General features: G+C 42.5%; 1 protein-coding gene across 12 annotated transcripts in view; it reads left to right on the forward strand.

Moving 5' to 3' along the window:
- The window catches only part of PTK2 (protein tyrosine kinase 2), a 186,268-nt gene that overhangs the window by 129,798 nt on the left and 31,064 nt on the right, over positions 1–25,406 (forward strand). For 7 of the 12 annotated variants that reach the window (XM_071553777.1, XM_071553772.1, XM_071553775.1 and 4 more), the window contains 9 exons: positions 1,822–1,852; positions 5,203–5,255; positions 12,936–13,019; positions 14,093–14,110; positions 17,492–17,548; positions 18,910–18,930; positions 20,126–20,223; positions 22,111–22,195; positions 25,117–25,217. In XM_071553777.1, the coding sequence (XP_071409878.1) occupies positions 1,822–1,852; positions 5,203–5,255; positions 12,936–13,019; positions 14,093–14,110; positions 17,492–17,548; positions 18,910–18,930; positions 20,126–20,223; positions 22,111–22,195; positions 25,117–25,217 (548 nt within the window). The remainder of the gene's footprint in view (positions 1–1,821; positions 1,853–5,202; positions 5,256–12,935; positions 13,020–14,092; positions 14,111–17,491; positions 17,549–18,909; positions 18,931–20,125; positions 20,224–22,110; positions 22,196–25,116; positions 25,218–25,406) is intronic. The other 5 variants (XM_071553766.1, XM_071553767.1, XM_071553770.1 and 2 more) reach the window with 5 other exon arrangements.

The following is a 25,406-nucleotide window of genomic DNA, read 5'->3' on the forward strand; positions in this document are numbered from 1 at the left end:
TGGAGCTACATATTAAAGAGAAAAGCACATTATTTCAAATATCTGCTTTTTGATTGTGCATCTCTTACCTTGAGTTAAAAATACAGAATGATAAAGTTAAATGCAATTTAATAAAGTTCTTTTATCCCAGAGGTTTGTATCTTTCTAAACCTGTAGAAACAACAGCCTGCAGGTGTGTTCCACCAGTAACATGGGTGGTTGATGAGCACCCTCCAAGCCCTTGAATTCATTGCCAAATGGAGGAGCAGCACTGGAATTGCAGCAGCAGCAGCAGAGCATGTTTGGGTGTGAACCAGCACACAGGGTCCTTTCCCATCTGGTGACTGGCAGCTAATGTGGGTGTCAGGCAGAATTTGAGGTTCTTTTGGGTGTTCTTCACAGTCCTGGGGAGGCCTGCACAGGAGTGGGCAGGAATCCTGTGCCTGTTTTTCCAAGCTTAGTGCCTTTTGCCCAGTTTTATCCATGCTGAATCCTCTGGGGTACTCATTACGGCTCTTTTTTGGGTACCTGCCCCCCAGGCTACACCTTCGTGCCATTCATCTCACACTTGTCACTCCACACACCTCCCAGGATCTTTGCCTTTTGTTTCCTTCCTCAGAAGGTATCATTTACCTCGGCAAAAGGTATCACAATACCTTTATCTCCCACCTCCTGGTGCTTGTATAGTCTTACTGTCCTTCCTCTCCCCTCCAGTGTCAGGTGCCGCTCTTGCACTTTGCTGAGCTACTCCAGGTCTCCAAGTTGCACCTTCTGCTTTCCCCATTTGCTGCATCTTCTTGTCAACAGTCCCCACCCGGCAGATCCAAACAGACCCACATTGCTGAGCCAAATGATGCTGTTCCACTTGTAGACAGCAAAAAAATTGTACCAAAATCCTGTGTTTGAGTGTGGCTCAGGTATCAGATGTCTGTGCTCAGCCCCTCGATGCTCAGAGTCCTGACTGCAGTCCTGTAATGTTGGGGAATCTCACACATTTTAACACAGGAAAGAAAGAACCAGCAGTTTACAGCATTTTGTGTGCCGATATTTTCTATAAATGAGACTATTCCATTTCATCTCAGGTCACTGTAGCTCTGTGGAACTCATTTTCATTGCCCACCTTTGCTCCTTGCCTGCATCTTTCAATCTACTGTGAAGGTGTTGCACTAAACAATTCCCAGCCTGCCCATCATACTTCCCACACGAATACAAGTGTCTCATCAAATCCAGCAGGAAACAAACCCTGGAGTATGTGCAGCCAAGCTTTTACACACAATACCATTACCAAAGAAAGGGTGGCAAGGATTTGCAAATATTTTTGAAAAAGCTGACTTACTGTCTGGCACTGAACATTGCTACTGTATAATCTCAACCCAATGTGAAATCAATATGATAAGTTACGTGCTTTAATGATTTATTTCAGTTGTCTTACTTGCAAATCCAAGTTGGCTTCGATTGTTTTATTGTTTTATTGTTTTATTTATATGTTAGCACTTAGGACATCTTGAGGATAAAAGAAAAGCATTTCTTACTAGAGAGATGAGATAGTGTCACACCTTCTGCAAGTGATTTATTGGAGTTATTTGGTAAGAATATAAAAGAGCCTTTGTATTCTGTATACATTGTTTCCTCAGATAAGAATTTTCCAGAAGGTCTGTGTTGCTTGTTAGGAGGAGTTGTGTTGTTCCACTGCTCTTTATTTATGTATAGGACATGCTTTGGAATAAGTTTCCATGAGAGATAGTGATGATCATTGTTTCAGGCATGTATCTGTTGCACATTGAGAAAGGTTATTTGAACACTTTTAAAAGCTTTAATCCTGTTTTCTTCTTGTTTACACAGAAGGTGAAAGAGCCTTACCATCAATACCAAAGTAAGTTTTGTGCTCTCCTTACTTACATATTAAAAAAAATGCTTTGAAACCCAGTTTTGCTGAAGTGATGCTTTAGGACTTTTTACAGGTTCCTGATTTTTAATGTTAGTTTTGGATTCTGGAACAAGTAGCAGGTGGTGCATAAAAGCCTCAGAGCAGTGTTAAACTAAAGGTACCAGGAAGAAAACCCGAGGGGGAAGTGCATAATGCATCAATCATATTTGACAGTGGCAGGAGCAGGTTGTGCTGGAAAACACTGGACTGAGACTCAGGATACGCCTTTTGAGTCCCTCAGTAAATGTAACTGTAGGAGTGAACCTGAACAGTTTTGGAATTGTGATTTCAATCTGTGAGTCAGTCTGTGCTTGTTTTCCTACTTGTGCCCTTCTCTGCTTATGTGAAAACAGAAATACTTCTTTTTCTGCTATCATAAATCTGTCCTGTCACCTTTTCCTTATAAATCTTCCATAACGGAGCCAGTCTGAGTTAGTATTTACATTCAGTGTAATGAATACTGATTACATAGTAAATACCTCTTCATTTTTTAAAATATAGTCACATAGAAAAGCTCTTCTCTCATAATAATTGTAGATGTGTAGAAAATGCTAATCTGAATCAGGGAAATAGAGATGAATTTTTATCTCTGGTTGCTTTTATGGTGAAACTGTATCCGAGCTTTGTTGAGACATGTTATTTGCATCTAATGATTCTTACAAAGCGTGCTAAGATACCTCTGCATTTTTCTTCTTTAAGGTAAATGAGAATGAATTTCTAATTTAGCCGTTTGAATTAAGGCTACTCCTTGCACCCTCCTGGTGGCAGGGCTGGGGCAGCAGCATCCCCTGGGTCCAGCAGCATCCCCTGTTTCCAGCAGCATCCCCTGTGTCCAGCAGCATCCCCTGTTTCCAGCAGCATCCCCTGTTTCCAGCAGCATCCCCTGGGTCCAGCAGCACAGACAACTGTTGAAAAACCAAATGCCAGTTCAGTGTTCTGCAGTGTCTCACCTCTTCTTTTTCCTTTTGGGGCACAAAGGCTGTGCCTGCTTTGACCCAGCCACCTCTTTCTGCTTCTTCCTGTACTCTGGAAGGAGTCCAGAATTGTTACAGTTTAGATTATTATTATTACTACTACTGTTTTTTAAACTGCTGGATGGAGTGTGAATACCACTTGTTCCTGAATTAGTGATTGCTCTCCCTGCACTGGCCCTGCTGCAGAGCTCACTAGGCAGGCAGCCTTGGCATGGGGCAGAAGGAGAGAAGTTAAAATCGAGGGAAGAAAAGGCAATGAAAGTTATGGCTGGAAGCAGTAAAATTAGTGTGCACTCATGGAACAGGAAGATTTCTTTTTGTTTACATAGACGCAACTGAGAAACACACAGTAACATGAAGTTTAGCCTTTTTTTATTTATAGGAATTTCTGAGGTAAAACAAGGTTTGAAGGAAAAGCCTCTTCTCATTTTTGTACCAAAACTAAATTTGTAGTCTTGAGCTTTTTTGACAAGAGCACCACGTGTGTCTGAGTCTGGCAGCAGAGCTTGTTATCAAGTACATAGAACTGCCAGCCAAGAGCATCTTGGATCTGGGGAGACCTGCCTTTGCCAGAGGAAATTCCTGATTTCTGGAAGCATGAAGTGCAGTACTCTCTGACTATTAATGTTGTGGGCTTATAGGGAAGGGAGAAAAATGGAGAAGTTGTTATAATTGCTGATAATCATGACCATTTATGTATAACATATACATAATATAGTGAATAATAGTACATAATGAGCAGTACAGTTACACATAATGAACAATATATAATATATACCTAACCTAGTGAATATTTATACATGATGAACAACACATTTATATGTAATAAAACATACATAATGTTTTCCTAACCTAGTGAATATTTATACATAGTAAGCAATACATTTACACATAATGAGCAATACATTTATACATAATAAACAATATATAATATAGACCTAACCTAGTGCATTTTTATACATAGTGAGCAATACATTTATACATAATGAACAATATATAATATATACCTAACTTAGTGAATATTTATACATAATAAGCAGTACATTTACACATAATGAGCAATACATTTATACATAATGAACAATATATAATATATACCTAACTTAGTGAATATTTATACATAATAAGCAATACATTTACACATAATAAACAGTCCATTTATACATAATGAACAGTATGTAATGTATGCATAACCTAATGAACATTTATACATAATGAAGAGTATGTAATATATACATAACCTAATGAACATTTATACCTAACTACATTTAGTTTTCTTCGTTTACTTGATATGTAAATGAATTAAAAGTTGTTCAGGATCAGACATCTTAGAGACAAACCCTCAGTTCAGACTGTTCCAGCAGAGGCACAGCAGGTACACACAGTGCAGTGTGTGCAGCTCAGGCATTGTGTGTGCCTTGAAATTTAAACGACTCCTCGTGCTGATTGAGCTGCAGTGTCCATCCCCCACCCAGGTGGGTTGCAGTGTAGGCTCCTCCCTGTACCCTCCCCTGGCGTGGGAGGCAGCTCAGTGTCTGATTCCAGGGCTGCCCGTCGGGATGAGTGCCTGCTGGGATGAGTGAGTGCCTGCTGGGATGAGTGAGTGCCCGCCAGGGTGAGTGAGTGCCCACCAGGATGGGATGAGTGAGTGCCCGCTGGGATGGGATGAGTGCCCACCAGGATGGGATGAGTGCCCACCAGGATGGGATGAGTGAGTGCCCGCCGGGATGGGATGAGTTCCTGCTAGGATGAGTGAGTGCCCACCAGGATGGGATGAGTGCCTGCTGGGATGGGATGAGTGAGTGCCCACGGGGATGAGTGAGTGCCCGCCGGGATGGGATGAGTGCCCGCCGGGATGGGATGAATGCCCACCAGGATGGGATGAGTGCCCACTGGGATGAGTGAGTGCCCGCTGGGATGGGATGAGTGTCTGCTGGGATGAGTGAGTGCCTGCTGGGATGGGATGAGTGCCTGCTGGGATGAGTGCCCGCTGCGCTGAGTGAGTGCCCGCCGGGATGGGATGAATGCCCACCGGGATGGGATGAGTGCCCACTGGGATGGGATGAGTGCCCACTGGGATGAATGAGTGCCCGCTGGGATGAGTGAGTGCCCGCTGGGATGAGTGAGTGCCAGCTGGGATGGGATGAGTGCCTGCTGGGATGAGTGAGTGCCTGCTGGGATGGGATGAGTGCCTGCTGGGATGAATGCCCACCGGATGGAGTGAGTGCCCATCGGGATGGAGTGAGTGCCCACCAGGACGAGTGAGCGCTGCTGCTCATGCAGGATGTGCAGCACTCAGCACTTCCCTCCTCTCTCTTCCAGGCTGGCCAACAATGAGAAGCCAGGAGTGAGGTCCCACACGGTCTCAGTGTCAGGTAAGACTCAGCACAGCGCGGGACAGGGGTTTGCTGGAGCTGGGGTGTGCAGGCAGCTTTGGCACTGTTAGCTCAGCACTGATTCCCAAATCCACAGCTGGGCTGCCTTTCTGCAGCACTTCCCAGAGAGAAACTTCTCTGCACCCTGCAGGTGCTTCACAGCCAGGCAGCTTGTCAGGATTTCCACTTTGCTCTAAACTTAAATCACCTGAGTGTGTGCTAATTAGGAGGAGCAGCTTTGAAAAGGGAAAATGGGCAATTAAATATTAATCGTTGCTTTTTGGAAAGATGAAACTTAATAGCTATTTTTCTGTAGCTGCTGTTTAGATCAAAGCGTTTAATTTTTTGCTGTTGAAAATGACAAGTTAATTGAAGGATGAGCATGTGAGGTAACATGTTGTTTCTGTATCTTGCAGGCTTAGTTCTAAGATTTCTCTTAGTTACTGTGGGTTTCTTAAGTTTTTACAGTTGAGAGTGAACATTTTTCTGTTACAAAATCTTAAATCATTTTGAAGTGATTCAGTGTCTTAGTAGAAAATGTATTTCTAAATCCATATGCATAATACTTACTAAGGAGATTTTAATGCAAAAGTGTATTTATATTATTGTATATCCCTGTAGGTTTCTACTATTTGGCCCCAAACTTGAGGAACCAATACTGTGACTCAGTGGATTTCCCACCCATGACTTCAGCCCCACTTTAGTGGCACATATTCAAAATCCCAACATACTTCAGACAAAAAGGAGGAAAGATATGCAGACATTTGATTGATTTCCTACTTTTCAGATTCCTTTCCCCACCCTTAACTGTTTCTTAGAGATATTTGAGATTCACTCCTTGGCATGGGAAGCCCAAGTAAATAGAGGTTGTGCAAGAGAACAGGTGAGAGGGTGTGGAGTTGGACTGATGGAGCTGCAGTGGGTGTGGAGGTGGAATGATGGAGCTGCAATGATGGAGCTGCTGTGGGTGTGGAGTTGGAATGATGGAGCTGCAATGATGGAGCTGCAGTGGGTGTGGAGTTGGAATGATGGAGCTGCAATGATGGAGCTGCAGAGGGTGTGGAGTTGGATGGAGCTGCAGTGGGTGTGGAGTTGGGGTGATGGAGCTACAAGGATGGAGATGCAGTGGGTGTGGGGTTGGAATGATGGAGCTGCAGCGTATGACAGAGCTGCATCAGTGCCTGGGACACTTCAGAGCCAAACTGCAGCTCCTGTTCCTCCAAGCAAGTGTGGCAGATCAGCAGCTAATCTTCAGAACACAGTCACAGTGTCTGCAAATTTCAGCCTTTGAGTTTTTCTGACAATGCTGATACACTTTTACTGTTAAAAACAGTAACAGTCACTTACTTCATGATCCTTCATTGCTGTCCCTTTGACTGCAGATTTGTGTATCTTTTGCTGAAGTTCTCCTGTGCCTCAGAACACAAACACTCCTCTACTCTTTGAAAGTAGCATTTTGATACCTTTGTAGGTAGAGTAGTTTAATACCCCATCTCTGGCATTCAAAGCACCCCATGCAGGTGGATGGTGGGGAGATGAGAGCTTTGCTGTAGCACCACAGAAGAAGCAGCAGTAGCAGCGCTGGAGGTGAGCTGGTTGTTCAGGTGAATGTCAGAGCACTGTAAGGTGCAGAGCTGGCTCCAGGAAGCAAAACAATACAATTAAACCAGAAAGTATCATTCTTTCCATTGCCAAAATCAAAACCAATTAGGTATTTTTCTTGTGTTGTGGTAATGTTGTCTGTCTTTCCATGACAATCATTGTGCTTGATGCTTGTCTTTTATACCATGTTACAAACCACTGGAAATGCTGACATTAATATTGGAACAGTTCAAACCAAAACACTTATTATTCAGTCTCAAGGGTTTGTTCTTTTTGTAATATAATGATACAAAACACGTACATGCTTGTTTTGTTACTGGAGTTTTTTTACCCCTAAATTATTTGAAATACATTGAGTGTGTCCTGGATGTCAGTGTATGAAATTTAAACCACAGGCAGATTGCTGAGATGAAGTTACATGGTACAGGCTGTTCCCCAGAACCTGTGAGTCCCCGAGGAGAGAGTTTGTACCAATGCTGTGGATGTGCCATGTGCAGTGAGGAGCAGGGGTGGCAGTAGCTGTGCATGATGCTCATTAACCCAGAGCAGGGGGCAGCAGAGCTGCCAGCTGGGATCTGTCTTGGTGTGCAGAGCAAGAGCTGAGCTTGGTGACATTTCAGTGCCTTGCTCCCCTTTACTGACACCTCTCCTGATGCCAAAGCTGAATGGCAGAACTCCGAGGCAGAGATTCAGCAGGAAAACTGAGCAGCCACACATACCTGGAGCATTAACACCCTCAGCTGGAAAGGAAAGCTTCACAGTGAGGTCCCCACCACAGATCAGGGAAACAGTAATATCCAAACCCAGTGTGGAACTTGATTTGGTGGTCTGAAAGTTGTCTGAAGTTTTGTAGGTTTAAAAAGGAACCCGTTAATGAAAGACACCTTGTCTTTTTGAAATATTTATTAACATGCCTTGGAATATTTCTGGTCTAGTGAAATGAAAACTTGGTCTTTCCTAGTGCTTCAGTATTCCAAAGCATACAAAGATAGAGGGAGTTTAAATCCTTTTTTTTTTCGCTCTAAATAAAGGCCTTTTCAAAGTCTTGAAGGTGTAGTGGGTTTCAGGGATCCAGAGCAGGGAATTGCTGGGCCTGGGAGTGTGTGTGTCCCTGGGCCAGGTTTCACCACACACCTCTCCCTGCTGCTGCTGCCTTTTGGCCTTACTCACTAAACTCTGTTCTTGCAGTGGACACTGCCTTTCCCTGTGTGCCAGGAAGGTGCCTGCAGGACCTTTCTTGGAGCACAGTAATTATTTTATCCCTCAGCACATTTGTGTGTGTATGGGGTGATAAGTAACTATAAATAAGCCAAATTAAATGAGTTGAATTTTAGATTTCTCTGGTAGTCATCTCATGTTTTGGCTGAAGTTGCTGTGATTCAGAAGCAATGAGTGTTTCAGCTGACAGAGGGTAATTGCAGCTTTTACCTCCTTTTTCCTTTACATTAAAAAAGACTTCTTTGTACTTAGCCAAGAGTGTGCTCTCAGGAAATGGTAGGGCTAAACTATTTGCTCTGTGCAAATAGTGAATCAAATGTGTAAGAAGCAGCACAGCAGTTAACCATAATTTTATTGACTATATTTCTGCTGTTTTGCTTGGAGGCACCTCATTAAACACTCTACCCTGGGCTGATGGAACTTACCTTGGCCAGCAGCTTGTTTTGAAGTAGCAAACATTAGCCTGAGTAAGGTGATGCTTATTTTTCCTGATACACTTATTTCCAAAAATAATAATTCACCTGGCCAGTTATAAAAAGTTCTTCATCAGATGAAATCAGTAAAGCAGTAGTTGGTTGCTCCCTTTTTACATAAATTCTTTCTGACTTGAGGTTCTCTGGTTTCTTCTGCCGCTTCCTTGATAATGCAGATAAGACTAGGAGGAACAAATAATGCTTTTGCTTCCCTTGGCTAATGACTGTGCCTCCTTTGCCCTGGAGAATTCCTAAGTTTTTCAATCCCAGCTCAAATGTTGCTTCGCATACAGTGCCACAGAACAGGACATTTCAGACCCTGTTGTTTCAGGGAGTATTGAACAGGCAGAGTGTTGAGCAGGTCTTGGGAGGTTCTTGCAGTGCTGGGTTTACAGGCAGACCTGGTGATCCTGAGACTCTTCTCCAGCTTGAAGGATCCTGAGATCCTAAACAGTCACTCCAGCATTGGGATATTCTGGCACTGCTGGGTCAGATAATGTGTTTGCAGGGAGGGAGAAGCTGAGCTGTCCTGCAGGAGCCAACACAAGGAATGTGTCTGAAGGGGTTTTAGGATATCCCACAGGGTTGGTGTTGGTTCAGAGCAGGTGCTGGTTTTGCACCTTCGGTGCTTTTTTTGTGAAGGAAATTAAAAGGTCTTTGAGACAAAGTCCCTGTTTCAGGTGTTAAAGCAAACTTGGAGTCACCTGAATAACAAACCCAGTGACACGCCCTGTAAAGGGGAATTTGGATCTCTTGGAGCTACTTCTGTGTAGGGGCTGAAGGATTTTAGTGTCCTGAAAGAGGGACTTCTTAGCAAGTGCCAGGCTCTGCCTTAGAATCACACTTAAAATATTGTTACACTTAAATCAACTGTGGTGAACTCCTGAGGGTGGCAGAGAAGTGGCACGAGAGTTCTGTGTGGTGCTGCTGGTGAGCACAGCCTTTTGGGAGGAGTATTTAATTTAGTCATGCACTTCAGCTGAAATTTGAATGGAAAAAAAATCTTTTGGAGGGAGAGGAGACTGACTGAAGTGAGGTTCTAGCATCCAGAAACTAAAAGCTTTTTGGTGTAGTTTGTCAGTGAGAGAGACTTGAGGAGGTTACCAGGAACAAACTGAAATAGAGCAGGAGCCAAATGTCAAAACACAACTAACAGGAGAGGGAAAGAAATGATGAATATATTGACTTAGAACCCTTTCAAGTGCTCTGAGTGAAGCTGTTGGGTGTGGAGGGGCCTGTGTGTGCGGGTGAGTGTGCAGGGCAGTGCCCAGCAGGGCATGGAAACACCAAGTGTTGGCAGCCAGTGCTGCCTGCAGAGCACAGGGCAGGTCTCACATTCCTGCTCTCCCTATGAAAGAGCTCCTTGTGTGGACTTGAACTGCCTGGTTCCATTGGAAGTACTTGGTAGGGGGAAAAGGTGTGCTTTGCTTGAGGCTGATGGGAGTTTTTTAATGTCCATTTTATCAAGTCACTCCAAAAAGACAAAGCTGAGATGTGTAAGTAAATTTTGAGGTGAAAAATTGAATCTTGAGCACTTTGTGGTTGTGGCTGCCAGCTCAGCTGTGTCACTCCACAGCTCACTCCTGAAAAGAAAGACTTAACAGTCTTGGCATAAATCACACAGTTATAAATTCAAATTATTAAGTAATTTGAGAGATATAAAGACTTGGTGACAGCTTTAGCTTTGCCATGTGTTCCCAGCACTGGCAGACATGCAAGCTTAGGGTTTACTGCAGATTAATTTTACAAACCTTCAGTTATTGGTCTCCAAGGTCACAGAGGGAGTAACTTGCTTCTTAACTCATCCAGCTGATTAATAAAATAATACAGTTAAAAATACCCTTAATGCTAATAAATTACAGTAATTCAGATTGCCATCACAGTTGAACAGGCTGGTGCTGTTATTTTTTCTTTTTTACTGTTTTAGCCTGACTGACTAAAAAGCTGCTTTTCATGCATAAAAAGATGAGAATGAATTGTGGGGACAGCGTGAAGAGATTTCCTCCATATCAGTGTCCAGGAAATCCCTGCAGTGATTCCATCAGTCTGTGGTGTTGGTTAAGGAGCTCTCACTCCCCTGTGCTCCTCCTTTGTGTCCATCCATTTGGTTTGAGCAGACCCTTTGATTTGCTGCAGGAACACTGAGTAGGGCTAAAGAAATGCTCATGCAGGGGCAGCTTTGGGGGATTGTTGTTTATGTAGAAACAACCCCACAGTGCTCATTTTAGTTCAAAAGCTTGAAAACAAATAGATTTATTCTTTCTACAGGTTTGGGGATTTTTTAGGGTTTTTTTCCTGAAACTGATTCAGGAACGTAAAGCTAAAAATAGAATAAATTTCAGCCTTCCAGAATTGGTTCTCTTATACAATACTAATGAGGAGCTCCAGCAGCAACTGCCCTCTAGCCTGGTCTGTTCCTCTCTAACAGAGTTACTTGTTGTTTTCTTTCTTTATTTTTCCTTTTTTTTTTTTTGTTTTGGTACCAAATAATTTTAGTGAGTGCTCTGTATTGAGAAGAGGAACTAAAAAAAAAGGAGGGCAGTTTCCAGCAGCGTTTCTGGGCATTCTCGTAGACACCAGAGATATCCTGACTGGAAGCTGGTGTGGAATACTGTTAAGTATTATTGACACTTCCAAGTAGTACTCATTTCAAGCAGGTATTTGCTAAGCTCTTGGAGAACTGTTGGAACATTTTTTTTAAACTTAGAATCAGCTTGTTACCTAAATAAACTTCCCTTTGTAGCTGGACTTGCAGATGGTGGTGGGTTTAGGGCAAAGCATCTTCTGGCAGAACAGTTGACCAAACTTTAGACAATAACTCATACAGGCAAAGCCTGAAATGCAGAGGAGGAGCTGGACTGTCACATCCCAGGGCATCAAGATGTGCACATGAGGAACTAAAAGCAATTAAAATGTCTTTGGAACAGGTCAGTGGGGTTCCTGCAGCCTCTGCCACACGTCTCAGGGTGAGGGGGAGCATCATTTCAGCAGCTCAGGCTGGAAGTGGGTCTGTAGCCTGAGCAGGCAGATCAGGGGTTGAGGCATCTCTTCCTTCTGGGTCACTTGAGCTGCCTCCAGAGACTCTACACCAGCTCTTCTGTGTCACTGCAGGGTGTTGGGTTCCTTCATTTTCCTGCAGTCACTTAGAAGAGCTGCAGTATCTGTTTCCTTTCTTTCATGGTGTGTCTGAAGCTTTTCCTGAGTGTTACCTGAGGTTTGTGGTAGAATGACAGTGCTGAAAGTTGGGCCATGTGATGGAGGGAGAGAAGTCCCTTGGGATTGCAGGAATGGGGATACACAGAAATAGTGATGCACTTAGTCAAGAATTTTGCCCTCTTCTTTAACCTCTTTTAGTTTTTAACATTCAATCTGAATAATGTTCTATGATTTTTAGTGATGTGCATTTTCACAATTGATGATTTCTGGTTTTATGATGGTAATTTTTGTTGCTTGTTAAAGTTACTTTCATTAGAATGCAATTTTCCTTTCAACAGCAAGATGCTTTTTATTTGATTGGCTTTTTAAACACCTCTCACATTTCTGAGATAGAGGAGAAAGGGGAAAAGGGAAAACAGAGGAGCAAACAGGTAACAAGAGAAATGAAAGGAGCAGGTGCTGAGTGACATCTGGTGTCCTCCTTTCTCACCCTGTGAAATCAGTTGTGACAGCTTTGTGTTTGCCCCTACCCCATAATGTCTCTCCTCCTGAAGAGTCCTTTGCTGCAATCAACTGCAGTGGGTGAGTGGGGACAGTGAGGGCACTGTCCTGGGGTGTTCCACCGATCCTTGGAGAGCTCAAATACCCCTTGGCAAGGCATGTCTGCTCTGGGGGTGAGACTCCAGTGACACGATCAAAAAATATGTCAATGCCTTATTTCAGGAGATAGAGAAACCATGTTTTTCCTTGTTTTATGTGACCCTGCTGTGTGAGATACTTGTTTGGTGTTGTTCTGAGGGTTCAGGGAGTCAATACCTACATGTTGAAGCCTGGTGGCTGCCACTGAATTTGGGATCCAGCTGTACCACACTCTGGTGGAACTGAGATGGGGAACTTGGAAAAGCAGGTTACACTTCAGGGATAAACAGTGTTCTTTGTGGTGTTAGTGAATGGTGTATACAGTTGGCAAAAACTGGATTTATTTAGTAGAGTCTAGTCTCACATTTAAAAATTGAACTAAGAATTGCTGTAGAAAGGAATTCTAAGGAAAATACCAACTATGCATTAGAGTTTCAACAACATTCTATACCCACTTTCGTATACAGAATTGTAACGTAAACCTTTACTTTTATGTTTGTTCATTGTATATGTTCTCTCCAGTCTCTTTTATTTCCAAATAATTTGTTTCTGTTTTTTTCTTTCTCTTTCCTTTTCTTGCCTCTTTGTAAAGGAGTCAATCACTGTCAGCATAAAGTAAAGAAAGCTAGACGCTTTCTGCCTTTCGTCTTCTGTGCCCATGAGTCGCCGCCCAAGGGTACTGCTCTGCTCTTTGTCTAGGCTGCCTTATTAACCCCAAAGCTGAACTTACTAACTCAGTTACTGTTTGTAAACCACTGTAGCCTCAGGTAAACAGAGTTCCAAGAATAATCCATGATGTTTTCCTCCTGAATTGGATTTCCATGCGGCATCAGACGCTCGCTGGCCCCTGGTTTTGGGGGGACTTGTTTTTGAGCCTCGTGTGCCACAATGACAAACACATGAGTGGTTTTACCTGGGCAGTTGTGCAGCCCTGTCTGCCACGGGTTTTTATTGCTATCTCTTGGCTTCATTCTTGGACCCCTGCTCCAGCATGCCTGTGAATGACATAGAATAGCAGCAACAAGCATTGGCTGGGGTCACTGTGATCAAACACTGACAGCAGCGATGCTTTGGGCTGTGTGCTGGTTCAGCACTGGGGCTGGACCAGCTTGGCTTTGGTAGGGGTAAGAAGAATTTCCTTCTGTTTATAAACACTGTCTGAAGTGCCTTGGCTTGTGCTGTGGGTGTTGGTGTGCAGAGCCTGGAGCCCCTTTCTGCAGAGTCGCTGCCTTGGCCACACCCGGGTCGCAGCTTTGTGTCCCTGCAGTTGCTCTGTGTGTTGGCCCCTGGGTGGCTCAGCCCTTGTCCCTGGCCTGGGCACAGCAGGGACAGCAGCACATTTCCCATGGAAGGGCCAACACCAGCTCTGCTCACCCAGAGTCCTCACTGTGCAGAGCCAAGTTGAACCAACTCATCTAGATGAGTATTGAATAAAACCAGAATTAACAGCACATTAAAATAGCTACTTCCACTCCCAAATTGAATTGTGTACATTTGTGTTTGAAAGTCATTAACTCTGTTTCATCACACAAGCTTCTTAGAGTGTATCTTTGTCCCTTGGGTTTTAGGTGAGAAGTCTTAAATTCTGCTACTTTTCTGGTTTCTCTTGAGTCAGGTGTATAAGATAACTACAGTCTGAATACTTTTGGATTACTCATGAATTTAATAGTGTATTTTCCCCTTCCCTTCTCTGTCCCCTCTCTCTCCCCTCTGTTTTTCTCTCTCCTTGCATGCCACCTGGATCTGCAGATGAAATTAGTGGGGACGGTAAAATACGTTTTCTAGTCTGTGTTCCTAACGTGCAATACTCTGATATCCATATACACTGAATGCACATCTCAGTAATACCTTTCATGCAGTTCTTCAGTGTTAAAAAGCACTCTGCTTTGGGTATTAGCTGGCAAATGCTGTGCTTTACAGGCTGTGCAACTAATGCTTTCTGCTGAGCTGGTGTTGACAAGGGAAACTCTTCCCAACAGACACAGAGGGGAGTGGCAGTGCATGTGTTTGTTGTCAGACTTGGGGCAAACAAGGTTTGGGGTCTGCAAGAGTGGCCAGTTTGATCGAAATGGTTATATCACAATTAATTTGGTCAGTCAGGGGGAATCAGTGGATGTAACACCTGAGAAAAGAGTCTGAGTAATGATTTAAAGGCATCAAAGTGCTCCTTGCATAAACAGAAGCTGCACAAGAGAGATTAATGCAGATTGCAGACATGAATTTTAATCAAGTTTCAGCTATTCAAACAGTTCATTTTAAAGACAGATTTGGGGTTTCTTTGAAAAACTTTGAAACCTATTACAAAATATTTAACTTCTGCAGTCTTCATAAGTCTGTTTTCCTCTGAAAACAAGTTGAGTTTTGGGGTTTTTTTTAAAGATATTTTTAGCTGTATTTCTAAAGGATTCCATCAGATGTTGGGATAAAAATCAAACTGCTGCTACTGGTAGTGGACGTATCTTTTTTCTTGTAAGTAGGAGGTACTTAAAGGGCAGAAAAGCAGCGTGCAGAGGAAGGTGATAGGAGGGAACAGAGAACACATCTTGGTGACCTTCTTCCAGTAAAATGTGAAGGGAGGGGATAACTTTTCATCTCCTTCCCTTCAGATACAAACTAAAGATACCACCCCAATTTTCATTTCTTTCATAAACATTAAAAGGACATTTTTTTTCTGTTATAAATTCAGAAATTAGATTTCAGATAGTGACTCTACAAAGCTTTCCCTTGGAGCTCATCATCTTTTATAAATTGCAAGCTGTCCTAAATGGGAAGAATCATCAAAAGGGGAAGTTCAAACAGGTGGTTGAGACCATGGATGAACTAAGATGGATGTAACATCCTAGGGGATGGTTTTTCCTACTAATTAATAAATACAGTCAGATTTAGTAAAGCTCAAATTGGCTCCTTCCCATGTGTGAGCACCTTTGTTCATCTTTCCATCTCCACCTGAGAGAGCTCAGTCCTCTTTGGTGCACAGCACTTGGAGCACATCAGTGTTAATGCCTTGACTGAACCTCCCTCCATTCCCAGAAACAAAGCCAGATATGCACAGGAATTGTTTTCTGAATTCCTATTACATATTCCTCTCCAGAATGTTAAATGTGTGACAAGCAATATTTGTGTAGTTAATTGCATATGTTTAATTTATTGGGATTGACTGTGAAGACTCTTTTAGTTTCATGACTGTTTGGGGTAATGGATCAAAACCCTGTTAGGTGCTCTGTGCTGTTCTGAGATTGCTTTTAGTATAAATTAACTCATTCATTTAAAGCAGAGTGATGAACAAGCCATGTCACTGATCACATTTTGTAATCACCGCTCCACAACCTCCTCTGACCAATGTTTGGGGGTTTTTTTGAATGGAATCACTTCTGATTTCCAGACTTTGAGAACTTTTTCCAAGTGTGTTTATAACATCTTTCATCCAGTCAATTTTTCACATGGATCGGTAAATTTCTTGTGTCCTCCATGAGTTACAAACATCCTACCACAATGTTAGAAGGAAGCAGGTGATTTGTGCCCGTCACATTGATGTCATGCTACTGATTCCCTTCAAACAGATGCTTATTTTTTAGATCAAACTGAGGCTTATTTTCTACAAAAACCTTAGTTTATAATGTAGGGAGTAAAAAGCAAACCAGGAAAGAGAGAAGAGCCTCTGGAGTCTGCTGCCTGTTCGGAATTGTGCACTGTCTCTACAATTAGTCCAATTTTCATTCAGTGACTCTGTTTCAGAGTATCCAAAACACAAATTGCCTGGCAAAAAATTTCAATTCCATAGAATTCCCTGGTTCAGTTTTTACAAGGCCTGGTATATCCCTGCAGGAGTTGGAAAGAAAAACAGCTTTAATTCTTTCTAAAGTAGTAAGAAAGTAGGATCATGAAACTGCATTTACTCCCTGAAGTGTGTTGGACTTCAAGGTTTATAAACAACCTGTATTTGATATTGTTGAATATTTGGTTTGTGTGCAAACTAAGCCTCTGGTTTGTCTGTGTGTGCAATGTTGGTGAGCCTTGCTCTGGTTTCACTGGTTGAACTGGGGGCTGCTGCCAGAAGGATCATCCCATCCTTCCTCCCACTCTCACCGTGGATTTGTCCCAGTCCCCACTCAGAGGCAAAGTCATGTCAAGAGCTGTGGGGATATCCATGTGCTCCAAGGGGAAAGGGGGAATAAATCCTGGCTTTCAGGGCCTTTCCAGTGTGTGAACAACCAAAAAACTGCTCACTGGGTTTGAAATTTCTCAAGTTTGAGAACCTCTCTGTGCATTTATAGCTGGTGAGTGGAATTTAACAGCCTTGAAATAAATTATCCTGCTGGTGTGGACTGGCTTTATAACCCCTGGAGGAATTTATCTGACCCTCAGGAAATGATCTGCACACACTGGAAGGTCTTTAGAGCAGGAGAAAGACCATCTGGTACCACTTGCCAACATTCAGACTATTTTGAGAACAGATAATGTAAAAGTTGTAAGTTTTAAACAGAGAAAGAAACACACTGTCATTTTTCTGACAGATTTTGGGAAGTTGCTTTTAAACCCTGTCCATAAGATCTTGATTCTTGACAGCAAAACTGGTGGTGAATTTCCACTAATTAAGGAAAATTGATATTATTGCAAGAAAAATGGGTGTAAGGTGAGAGTGTGGCTTAAAAAGGTGTTTGTGCTCTGGAAGACTCTGGTAACCAACTCACCTGGCCACAGACAGGAGGTGGATGCTGTCCTGGAACATCACTGGTGTCTTCTGCCTGTTTGACATTAAAAAATTGGAAACTCCTGCTCATATTTATTAAAGTTAAAGCAATTTAATCCATTAATAATGTTTTCTCCTTACTGCAATGGAATTTGCTGTTTAAAGGATTTTAAGCCAGCAGTTTAGATGGGTTTTAATTACAGAACTTGAGCTTCTTTGAACCCAAACGAATCTTCCTTTGCCTCCCTGTTGAATGCATCTCTGTGGTGTAATTGGCACTGGGGTCATTATCACACATGAATTATGCATGAGCAAATTTCAGTCATGCTTTTGTAAGTGTGTCCCAGCAATGCTGAACTTGGGGGTTGTGGCCATCTCAGCCTTGATAATGGGAGATGTTGTTGTGGAGAATTGTTTTCATCTGCTTTTCCCCGAAACTCTCAATTCCTCCTTTGCAGAGACTGATGACTATGCAGAGATTATAGATGAGGAAGACACTTACACAATGCCATCAAGTAAGTGCAGGGGTTAACCTGGGGACTCTTCTATCCAAAAGCTTCTTTGATTTAGCAGGGACTGGTTCTGGTTCTTGTGTTTCAGCCTTAAATATTGTGTGTGCAACAAAAATGTTCTTTATGATGAAGTGAGAACTCACAGAGTCCTTGAATTTCAGGTTCAAGTTTTGAATCAAATAAAACCAAATTCTGCTTTGTTGCTGTCGGTGACTTCACAATGAAATTCTTTCTATGCCAACATAAATTTTTTGATTGTGGTGCTGAGCATAACCCTGAAAGCCTGGCTAAGATGTCTGTGATAAGAGCAAACAGTTTGGCAAGCTTTGTGTGTTGCTTTTGGCTGTGTCCCACCCTGCTGTGTGACAGACCCAGGAGGGCAGAGCTCAGCTGGGCCACCTGCACTTCTGGTAAAGATGAAAGACCTCAGGGACACCAAGAAAAAGTCATAGTTCTGCTGAGTCTTCATCTTGGAAGTAAAGCAAAGTGATGCTGTGGCCACCACAGGGATTTTGTCTTACTGTCCTGTTGGAATTACCATCTGAAACTGCCAAGGCTCATTCATTAAAGAGCAAAGTCCAATATTCTGATTTAAAAGTTTTGTCTGTGAAATTGCAGTTGCATTTTGGCCAGCAGAGGTTTCTCAGAAGCAGCAAATGTGTTGGAACAGTCTTCACAAACATGGGTTGAGTTGGTGCAGGAGTTTTGGGAGGGGAGGATGGTGCTGAACTACCACAAATACATCTGAGTTCCTGTTCGTGCTCACTTCAGTGTTTACAACATCCTTTCCACCACTGTGGAAAATACTTGAAAAGCAAGAATATATGTTTTGCAAAACATATATTTGAGTGTCAGTATTTGAAAAGCAAGAAATATGTTTTCCAGAAATTAACAGTGTGTTCTCAATGTCCTGCAGTGAGTCACTGTGTGATTCTTTTAACACAATTGCAGGATCAAAACATGCTGTGATAAATTATATACTTTATTTTGTTATTAACAGATTAACTTTGTGTGGTTTATATTTTTGCCCCTAATCTTTTTATTTAAGTTTTCATGGAAGTAATCACTTGTGGGCCCAGCCCTGGATGGTGCTGGACATTGAAGAGTGGCTTCAATCCCAAACCCAAGGGGTGGGTTTTGTGCTTTGCTGGATCGAAGGGCACTCAAATGTTCAGCTCCCAAAGAAAGGACTGAGCCAGTAAAGATCACAAGAACAGCCCTGGGACTTCTGCTAATGTAAACTTAAAATTGCACCAGTATATTTCTTCATTTTTTTTTAAATGTTAAAAAATGTTTGTCCTTGTCTTGATTTTAAGCAGCTCTATCTAAGTAAGCATTTGATTTTTCTCTTAATTGCACTGCAGAAAGCTATGGAATAGATGAAGGTAACAGGAGACCCTTTCCCCATCCCTGTATGCTTGCAGTTTGGAATGATGTGGAATTTTTAAGTTTACTATTCACTTTCATTTAATAAACATTATTTATTTATAGTTAAACCCGTTAGCTTTGGGATTTTAAAGAGGAAAATGCAGTACTTTAAAAAAAGATACTAAAAAAACATTTATCATCTTGTTACCCAGCTCTAGATGACATTATTTCTGAAGTGTTAACGATGTTAAAATCAAGGTTATGAAGTTCTAAGCTGGTTGGTTCTACTTTTTACTCTGAAAAATACAAGTGCAGGTGAAAACATATATTGTATGTGCTTTTCTGCTACTCCTGAAAGATTTTTCCATGCCTGCTGGAAATTAAATTGCAAATGAAGTCATTCAATTGCAATTGATTGAATGTTTTGCTGAAGTACTGAGCCATTTTTATCAGAAATACTCTCAGCCTGTTAAACCATGACTTGAACAAAATTGCCTGAGTCCACCAACCATCTCAGTTTTGCTTCATGGGCACTGGCCCCCAAAATTCTGCTCTTCCATTTGATACTGACTTGCCATGCTCTTGTTCCTGTTTTTTTTTGTCCTTGCAGTTGCCTCTTTAAAAATTCTCTGGGCTCTTTTGATGGTTTCAAAGTCTTAAAATACCACATAGTGGAGTTCTCTCAACCATCCAAAGGGATAAGGGTGTGTTCAAAACCAAGCCTGTATTTAACCCCAGTGTGGCCCTGAACTGTTGGTGTGCTTTGGCTTTCACCAACTCTAATTAAGAAGGACTCAATTATGTCTCCTGCACTTAAATAAGTGCAGAGTAGCTAATTCAGCAATTCAGATTTCAGGATTGAGATCAGCTCAGTTGGTTAAAACTTGGTTGTAATAATGCCAAGGTCATGGGTTCAATCCCCTGTGTGGGCCATTGACTTAAGAGTTGGACTCAATGATCCTTATGGGTCCCTTCCAGCTCAGCATAGTCTGTGATTCTGTGATTGCTTTGCCATTGCTGTGGTTGGAACATTTGTGGGAGGTTTGAGAGGTCTCCACTGTGTGTGCAGCATCTGCAGAGGTTGGTGTTGCTGCCAGTGTTAAATCTGAGTGATTCATTGAGTGACTTACTCTGAGTTTTGTGTCTTGTGGTTTTTTTTTTCTCTGCCCTTCCTCAGAAACTTAATATTTTAAGTGCATTATGTTCTTGTAGCCAGAGATTATGAGATCCAGAGGGAGAGGATCGAGCTGGGGCGCTGCATTGGGGAAGGCCAGTTTGGAGATGTGCACCAAGGTGTCTACATGAGCCCGGTAAGCCCCTGCAACACCAGATAAACCAGCAGTGGGACTTCTCCTGTTAAAAAAACAAATGTATTCCTCAGAGGCCTCGGTTTGAGTCCTCCAGAACAAGGCAAGGTGTGCTCCACTGAGCCGCTCCCTGGATCTCACAGAGAAGCTCAGCGAAGTTGCTGCTTTTTCCTGAAAGATGCGAAATACTTGGACACTGATCCAGCAAAACCCCAACACACAGTTCCAGTTCCCTCAGGGAAACAGGGCAGGTTGGCAGCACCTGTGGGATTTATATGTGTGTTTCTGGGCTGCAGGCACAGAGACTGAGATTAAAATTTGAATAGATCAAAAATGAAGTTTGTGGGCAAAGGCAAGAGAAGGCTGGAAAAATTAGTTCATTTTAACCAATTTTGTATTACAATAAAAGAATTCTGCAAGTGTAAAATGAAGAGTTATTTCATATCAGACAAAATCCCTGGAATTTTTGATAGATGACACAAGAATTCATGTGGACAATAATCCAGTTGTAACTTCAGGAGCAGTATTTTCCAGGAACAGCTGGGTGGGTTAAATAAATTTGTCTTTAGTGCAATGTTTAAGTAAATTAAGTAAGGGTATACACTCTATTAAAAAAAGTTTGAAGTCTGTTTTGATACCTTCCTTTAGAAAGCAAATCTGACATACTTGGCATTGAGGGAGATTCTTATTTTTCATTTAATTCTGTTCAAGGTAACAGGAGCCCTGAGGAATAATGTTTCAGGGCACTTGGGACAGGGTGGGTAAATCCAGAGCTCTGTGAAACCAATAAAAGAGCCTTTCCTATTGTTTGGGAAATGCTGGCTTGTCTCCACTCTTTTTTGTGAACTGGAAGAAAGTTTTACTCAGGCATCCTGTGTCTAGTATGGTATTCTTAAACAGCCTGCTGATTGCTTTTATTAATAAAAATTTGCTGCATTTGAGACACTGGAGTATGTGAAGGGGAGACAGAAAGTTGCTGTCACTAAATTTTAATGTTGTAGTCCCAGAGTGTAACTTAGTCTGGGAAGAAATCCTGCAGTAAACAAAAGATCAGTTTGAAGAACATGATGGTGTTTCCTTGTATATTCACCTTGTGTGCAGAACTACAGGGGAGATTTCTTGCCTCTTGTTCTGCCAGCTCAAATGTGGATCTCAGAATTCCATTGTCCCTGTGCACTGCACTTGTAAAGTTTTTCCTGTAATGACTGTGCAGCTTCCAACCCTTCTGGAGTTCCATCCTGATTTCATTAGGGAATAAAATCGTGATTACCGCCAACTTTCAGTCAGTTTATGGGCATTTCATGTATGAGAAGAGGGTTTAATCAATATTTTCCTGCTAAGTCAGCTTGAAGATCCGTGTTATGAGCAACTTAGAAAACAGGCATTTAAGCCTGCAAAAATTATAAATACTGTTCTAGTTCTGGAAATGTCTGTACAAATAGATTGAAAACAGAGCAAGGCTGGGCAGACATAGAACAGAACTGTGAATCTTCACCTCTCCCTAGCCTTAGAGGCTGGGAGAGGATATACATCAGCCCTGTGGTTTTAAAACACCTCAGCCTTTTTCAACCCACTAAAAACTTCTCATTTTTCAGTATTCAGAAGCTGAAAGTTTACTCTTCACTTAAGCTGACCATCTTTTGTCATGGACTTTGCACAATTTAACGTGGTTTAAAACAGATTAACTCTTTCCAAGACACAGTAGATGTAAATTAAAAGTTGTTCACGAAGTGTCTCGACCATAATGAGTCTTTAACAATGGAACTTTCAACGTGTCATTTTGTAGCTGAAGGCATTTTACTGAACAGTAATTTTCTCCAAAGCAGTAAGATGTTAAAGGACAGCTTTGGGTGGGCTGTATTTCAGTTGTTTCTCCCCCATGTCTTGCAGGAAAACCCAGCCATGGCCGTTGCAATCAAAACGTGTAAAAACTGCACCTCCGACAGCGTCCGAGAGAAATTCCTCCAAGAAGCCTGTGAGTATGAGAGAACTTCCATGGGGCCTCTCCTGGAGCTGCTCCTTGCAAAGGCTGTGGCCAGAAACCTCTACACTAAAGGACATACTGTCTAATCTAGCCTGGCTTTTCCCTCTCCTGCAATTTGTGCAAGGGAAGTACTTTACACCCTCGCATTGCCCGTGAGTGGGATTGTCTGGGGGCTCCTTTGCTTTGCAGACAGAATAGTGGGGTCTGACTCCTGCTTGGCATGTAAGAAATCAGATCCTCTTCTTTATTTATGAATTTTTAAAAAACATCACTTTTTTTTGGTGTCTTACTCCAGAATGTTGGTTTTCTAGAAATATTATATCTAGGAGAGACCTGCTTTGGAAATTCAGAATTCAAATTCATGGTAGAATAAACCGTTTTTCTAAATAGCTGCCCACAAACACTGCATTTCCTACATGGCACATTTGATACCTGCAGGGAGGCTTTTGTGGAGATAAATAGGTACAAAAAACTTGTGTAAGAATATTAAAGTTGCTGATTCCTCTATTGTTTGGTTTTGTAAGCAAATTAAGCCGTGGGACTTAGACCTTAATTTTTGCCTGTCATCCTCTGCTATTGTGTATCTGTAAATGTTGTAAGGTATTGTGTTATATCACTGAGTTCATTGGTTATGGTCAGATGTTACAGGCTGTTTTATTCAGTATTCCTTTATTCAGGGATTTTTTTTCCTAATTATTCAAAAGATTTGTGTTCACAGCTAATGGCTTCTTATTTTTGAATGTCAGATTTTTCTCAAATTATTATAATTTTTCCTCTCCATTTCTGTGTGTTGAACACTAAAAACCATTGCTTGCAGTGAGAGCTGAGCAGCCCCAGGTAGGCTGCTGTCTGCTGACAATGTGGGGAATAATTGCTCATTCAGTGTTCCCTTTTATGCTGTGCAGTTTGACAGATTGGGAAGTGCCACTGTAGTCGACAGATAAATAGTGCTTTTCAATTTTGATGTCAGAGTTTTGCCCTTTCTTCTTTCTGGTTTTCATTCTAATTCCCCTCCGTTACCTCTGACTTGTGCTCAGGTTGTAAACTCGCTCAGAACTGTTTACTTCACTGAATTAATAAATTTAATTCCTAATATTTAGGAATATTAAGGCATTTTGGTGGAGTTTCGGCACTCAAAACATTTAACAGTTGCCTGTGTGACCTTTCACCATGTTATTTATTCCTTTTTATAAATATTTTAAGCTGTCAGTGGTGGGGATGTTTGTTTTCTTGGCTTTTTTCCTGTATTATTCATAACATTAATATTTTAAAGAATATGTTACCTTAAGTTTGCCTTTAAAGTCTTTTTGCAGGAAAATACAAACTAGCAGAGCGTTTGGTTTTTATGAACAGGATTGTCCAAGGATTTGTGTTGGGGTTGGAGACATTTTGGTTCCAGTATAAAATCCAGAATTGCCTCCTGGTTTTAGGTTGGATGAGTCCAAAGCCAGGAGGCAGCAGGAGTTGTTCCTGCCTGACCTGAGCCACTCTGGGGCAGACTCTGCACTGGGGTCTGCCCTGGGGTCATTGCTGACATTACAGGCTGTAAATGCACAAGAGATTCCACTTGAGGATCAAATCGGGGATGTTTGGGAAGGATACTTTAAGGATGGATTTAAGGATACACGTTCAGGATGTATTTTAGGATGTTTTTGCCATGCCTGTGTTGGGAGAGAGGAGCTTAATCAGAAGTCTCATGCTTGGTTTAAAGTGCCAAATAGGTCTCCCCAAACATCAGTAAGGCTCAGACAGTGTCTGAGGTGAGCAGTTCCAGGGGCAGGGAGGTGGGTGCTCCATCCCTGGAGCTGTTCAGATGGATGGGGCTTGAAGCAGCCTGGGTGGGATCCCTGCCTGTGGCAGGAGGGTTGGAACTGGTTGATCCTGGTGGTCCCTTCCATTCTGTGATGCTGTGATGGTGAGGCCACACCTTGACTGTTGTGTTCGGTTCTGGGCCCCTCAGTTCAGGAAAGATCTTGAGGGGATGGAGCGGGGCCAGAGAAGAGCAACGAGGCTGGAGAAGGGACTGGAGCACAAGTGCTGTGGGGAGAGGCTGAGGGAGCTGGGGGTGTTTAGCCTGGAGAAGAGGAGGCTCTGAGGTGACCTCAGCACTGTCCAGAACTCCCTGAAGGGAAGTTCTGGCCAGGTGGGGGTTGGTCTCTTCTCCCAGGCACTCAGCAATAGGACAAGGGGGCACGGGCTCAAGCTCTACCAGGGGAAATTTAACTTGGAGGTCAGAAAAAAATTCTTTCCAGGGAGAGTAATCAGGCATTGGAATGGGCTGCCCAGAGATGGAGTGGATTCCCATCCCTGGAGGTTTTTAAACTGAGATTGGCCGTGGCACTGAGTGCCATGATCTGGTAAAGGGACTGGAGTTGGACCAAGGGTTGGACTTGATGATCTCGGAGGTCTTTTCCAACCCAGCCCATTCTATGATTTGTGACAATTCATAAAACATACTGACTCTTCTGCTGAGACTGAAAAGTTAATTAGGTCCTTGGAAAATAAAATGAGATGTGAGCATAATAATTAAATAAGATTTTTTGTTTGTCATACACTGACAGACGTTTTTTCCGGTAACTGAATGTTGCGGGTTTATCCAGGTACGCCTGAATTACAGAGTGCTTTTCCTTGCCTCCTTTTCCAGTAGGAAGGCACAGGTTAACTGGTCAAGCACTGGTTTGACAGGATAGTGTGTTGACTGAGAGCCAGACCTTGCCCTGACTGGCACCTTCCACAGCAGTTTGTGTTTCTGGGAGTGGAGAACAGCCCACATAAAGCAAGCAGTGTCTCCTCCTGCCACAGCAGTGAGAGGAGCAGACACCCCTGCTTGCAGCAGCTGTTCCAGGTTGTTCCAAGGCCTGGGGTCGTAGGCAAAGTGCTTCTTAACCAGGGAATTTGTTGTTTCCTTCCAGTAACGATGCGCCAGTTCGACCACCCCCACATTGTGAAGCTCATTGGGGTCATCACAGAAAACCCAGTCTGGATAATCATGGAGCTCTGCACGCTTGGAGAGGTAGGAAAAGCTTTGGTCTCCTCTCTGAGCTCACAGATGCCTCTACAAAATCCTGAACAAACACTTCACAGTACTGCCACATGATACCAAATATGATATCATCCTTGTCTGTGGAATTAGGGACTCAGAAACAGGAGTGGCAGCGTTTGACCTTCTCCTCCACTGGAGGAACTGCATCACCTCATTCCA

Source organism: Pithys albifrons, chromosome 4, assembly GCF_047495875.1.
Source record: "Pithys albifrons albifrons isolate INPA30051 chromosome 4, PitAlb_v1, whole genome shotgun sequence".
NCBI lineage: Eukaryota > Metazoa > Chordata > Aves > Passeriformes > Thamnophilidae > Pithys > Pithys albifrons.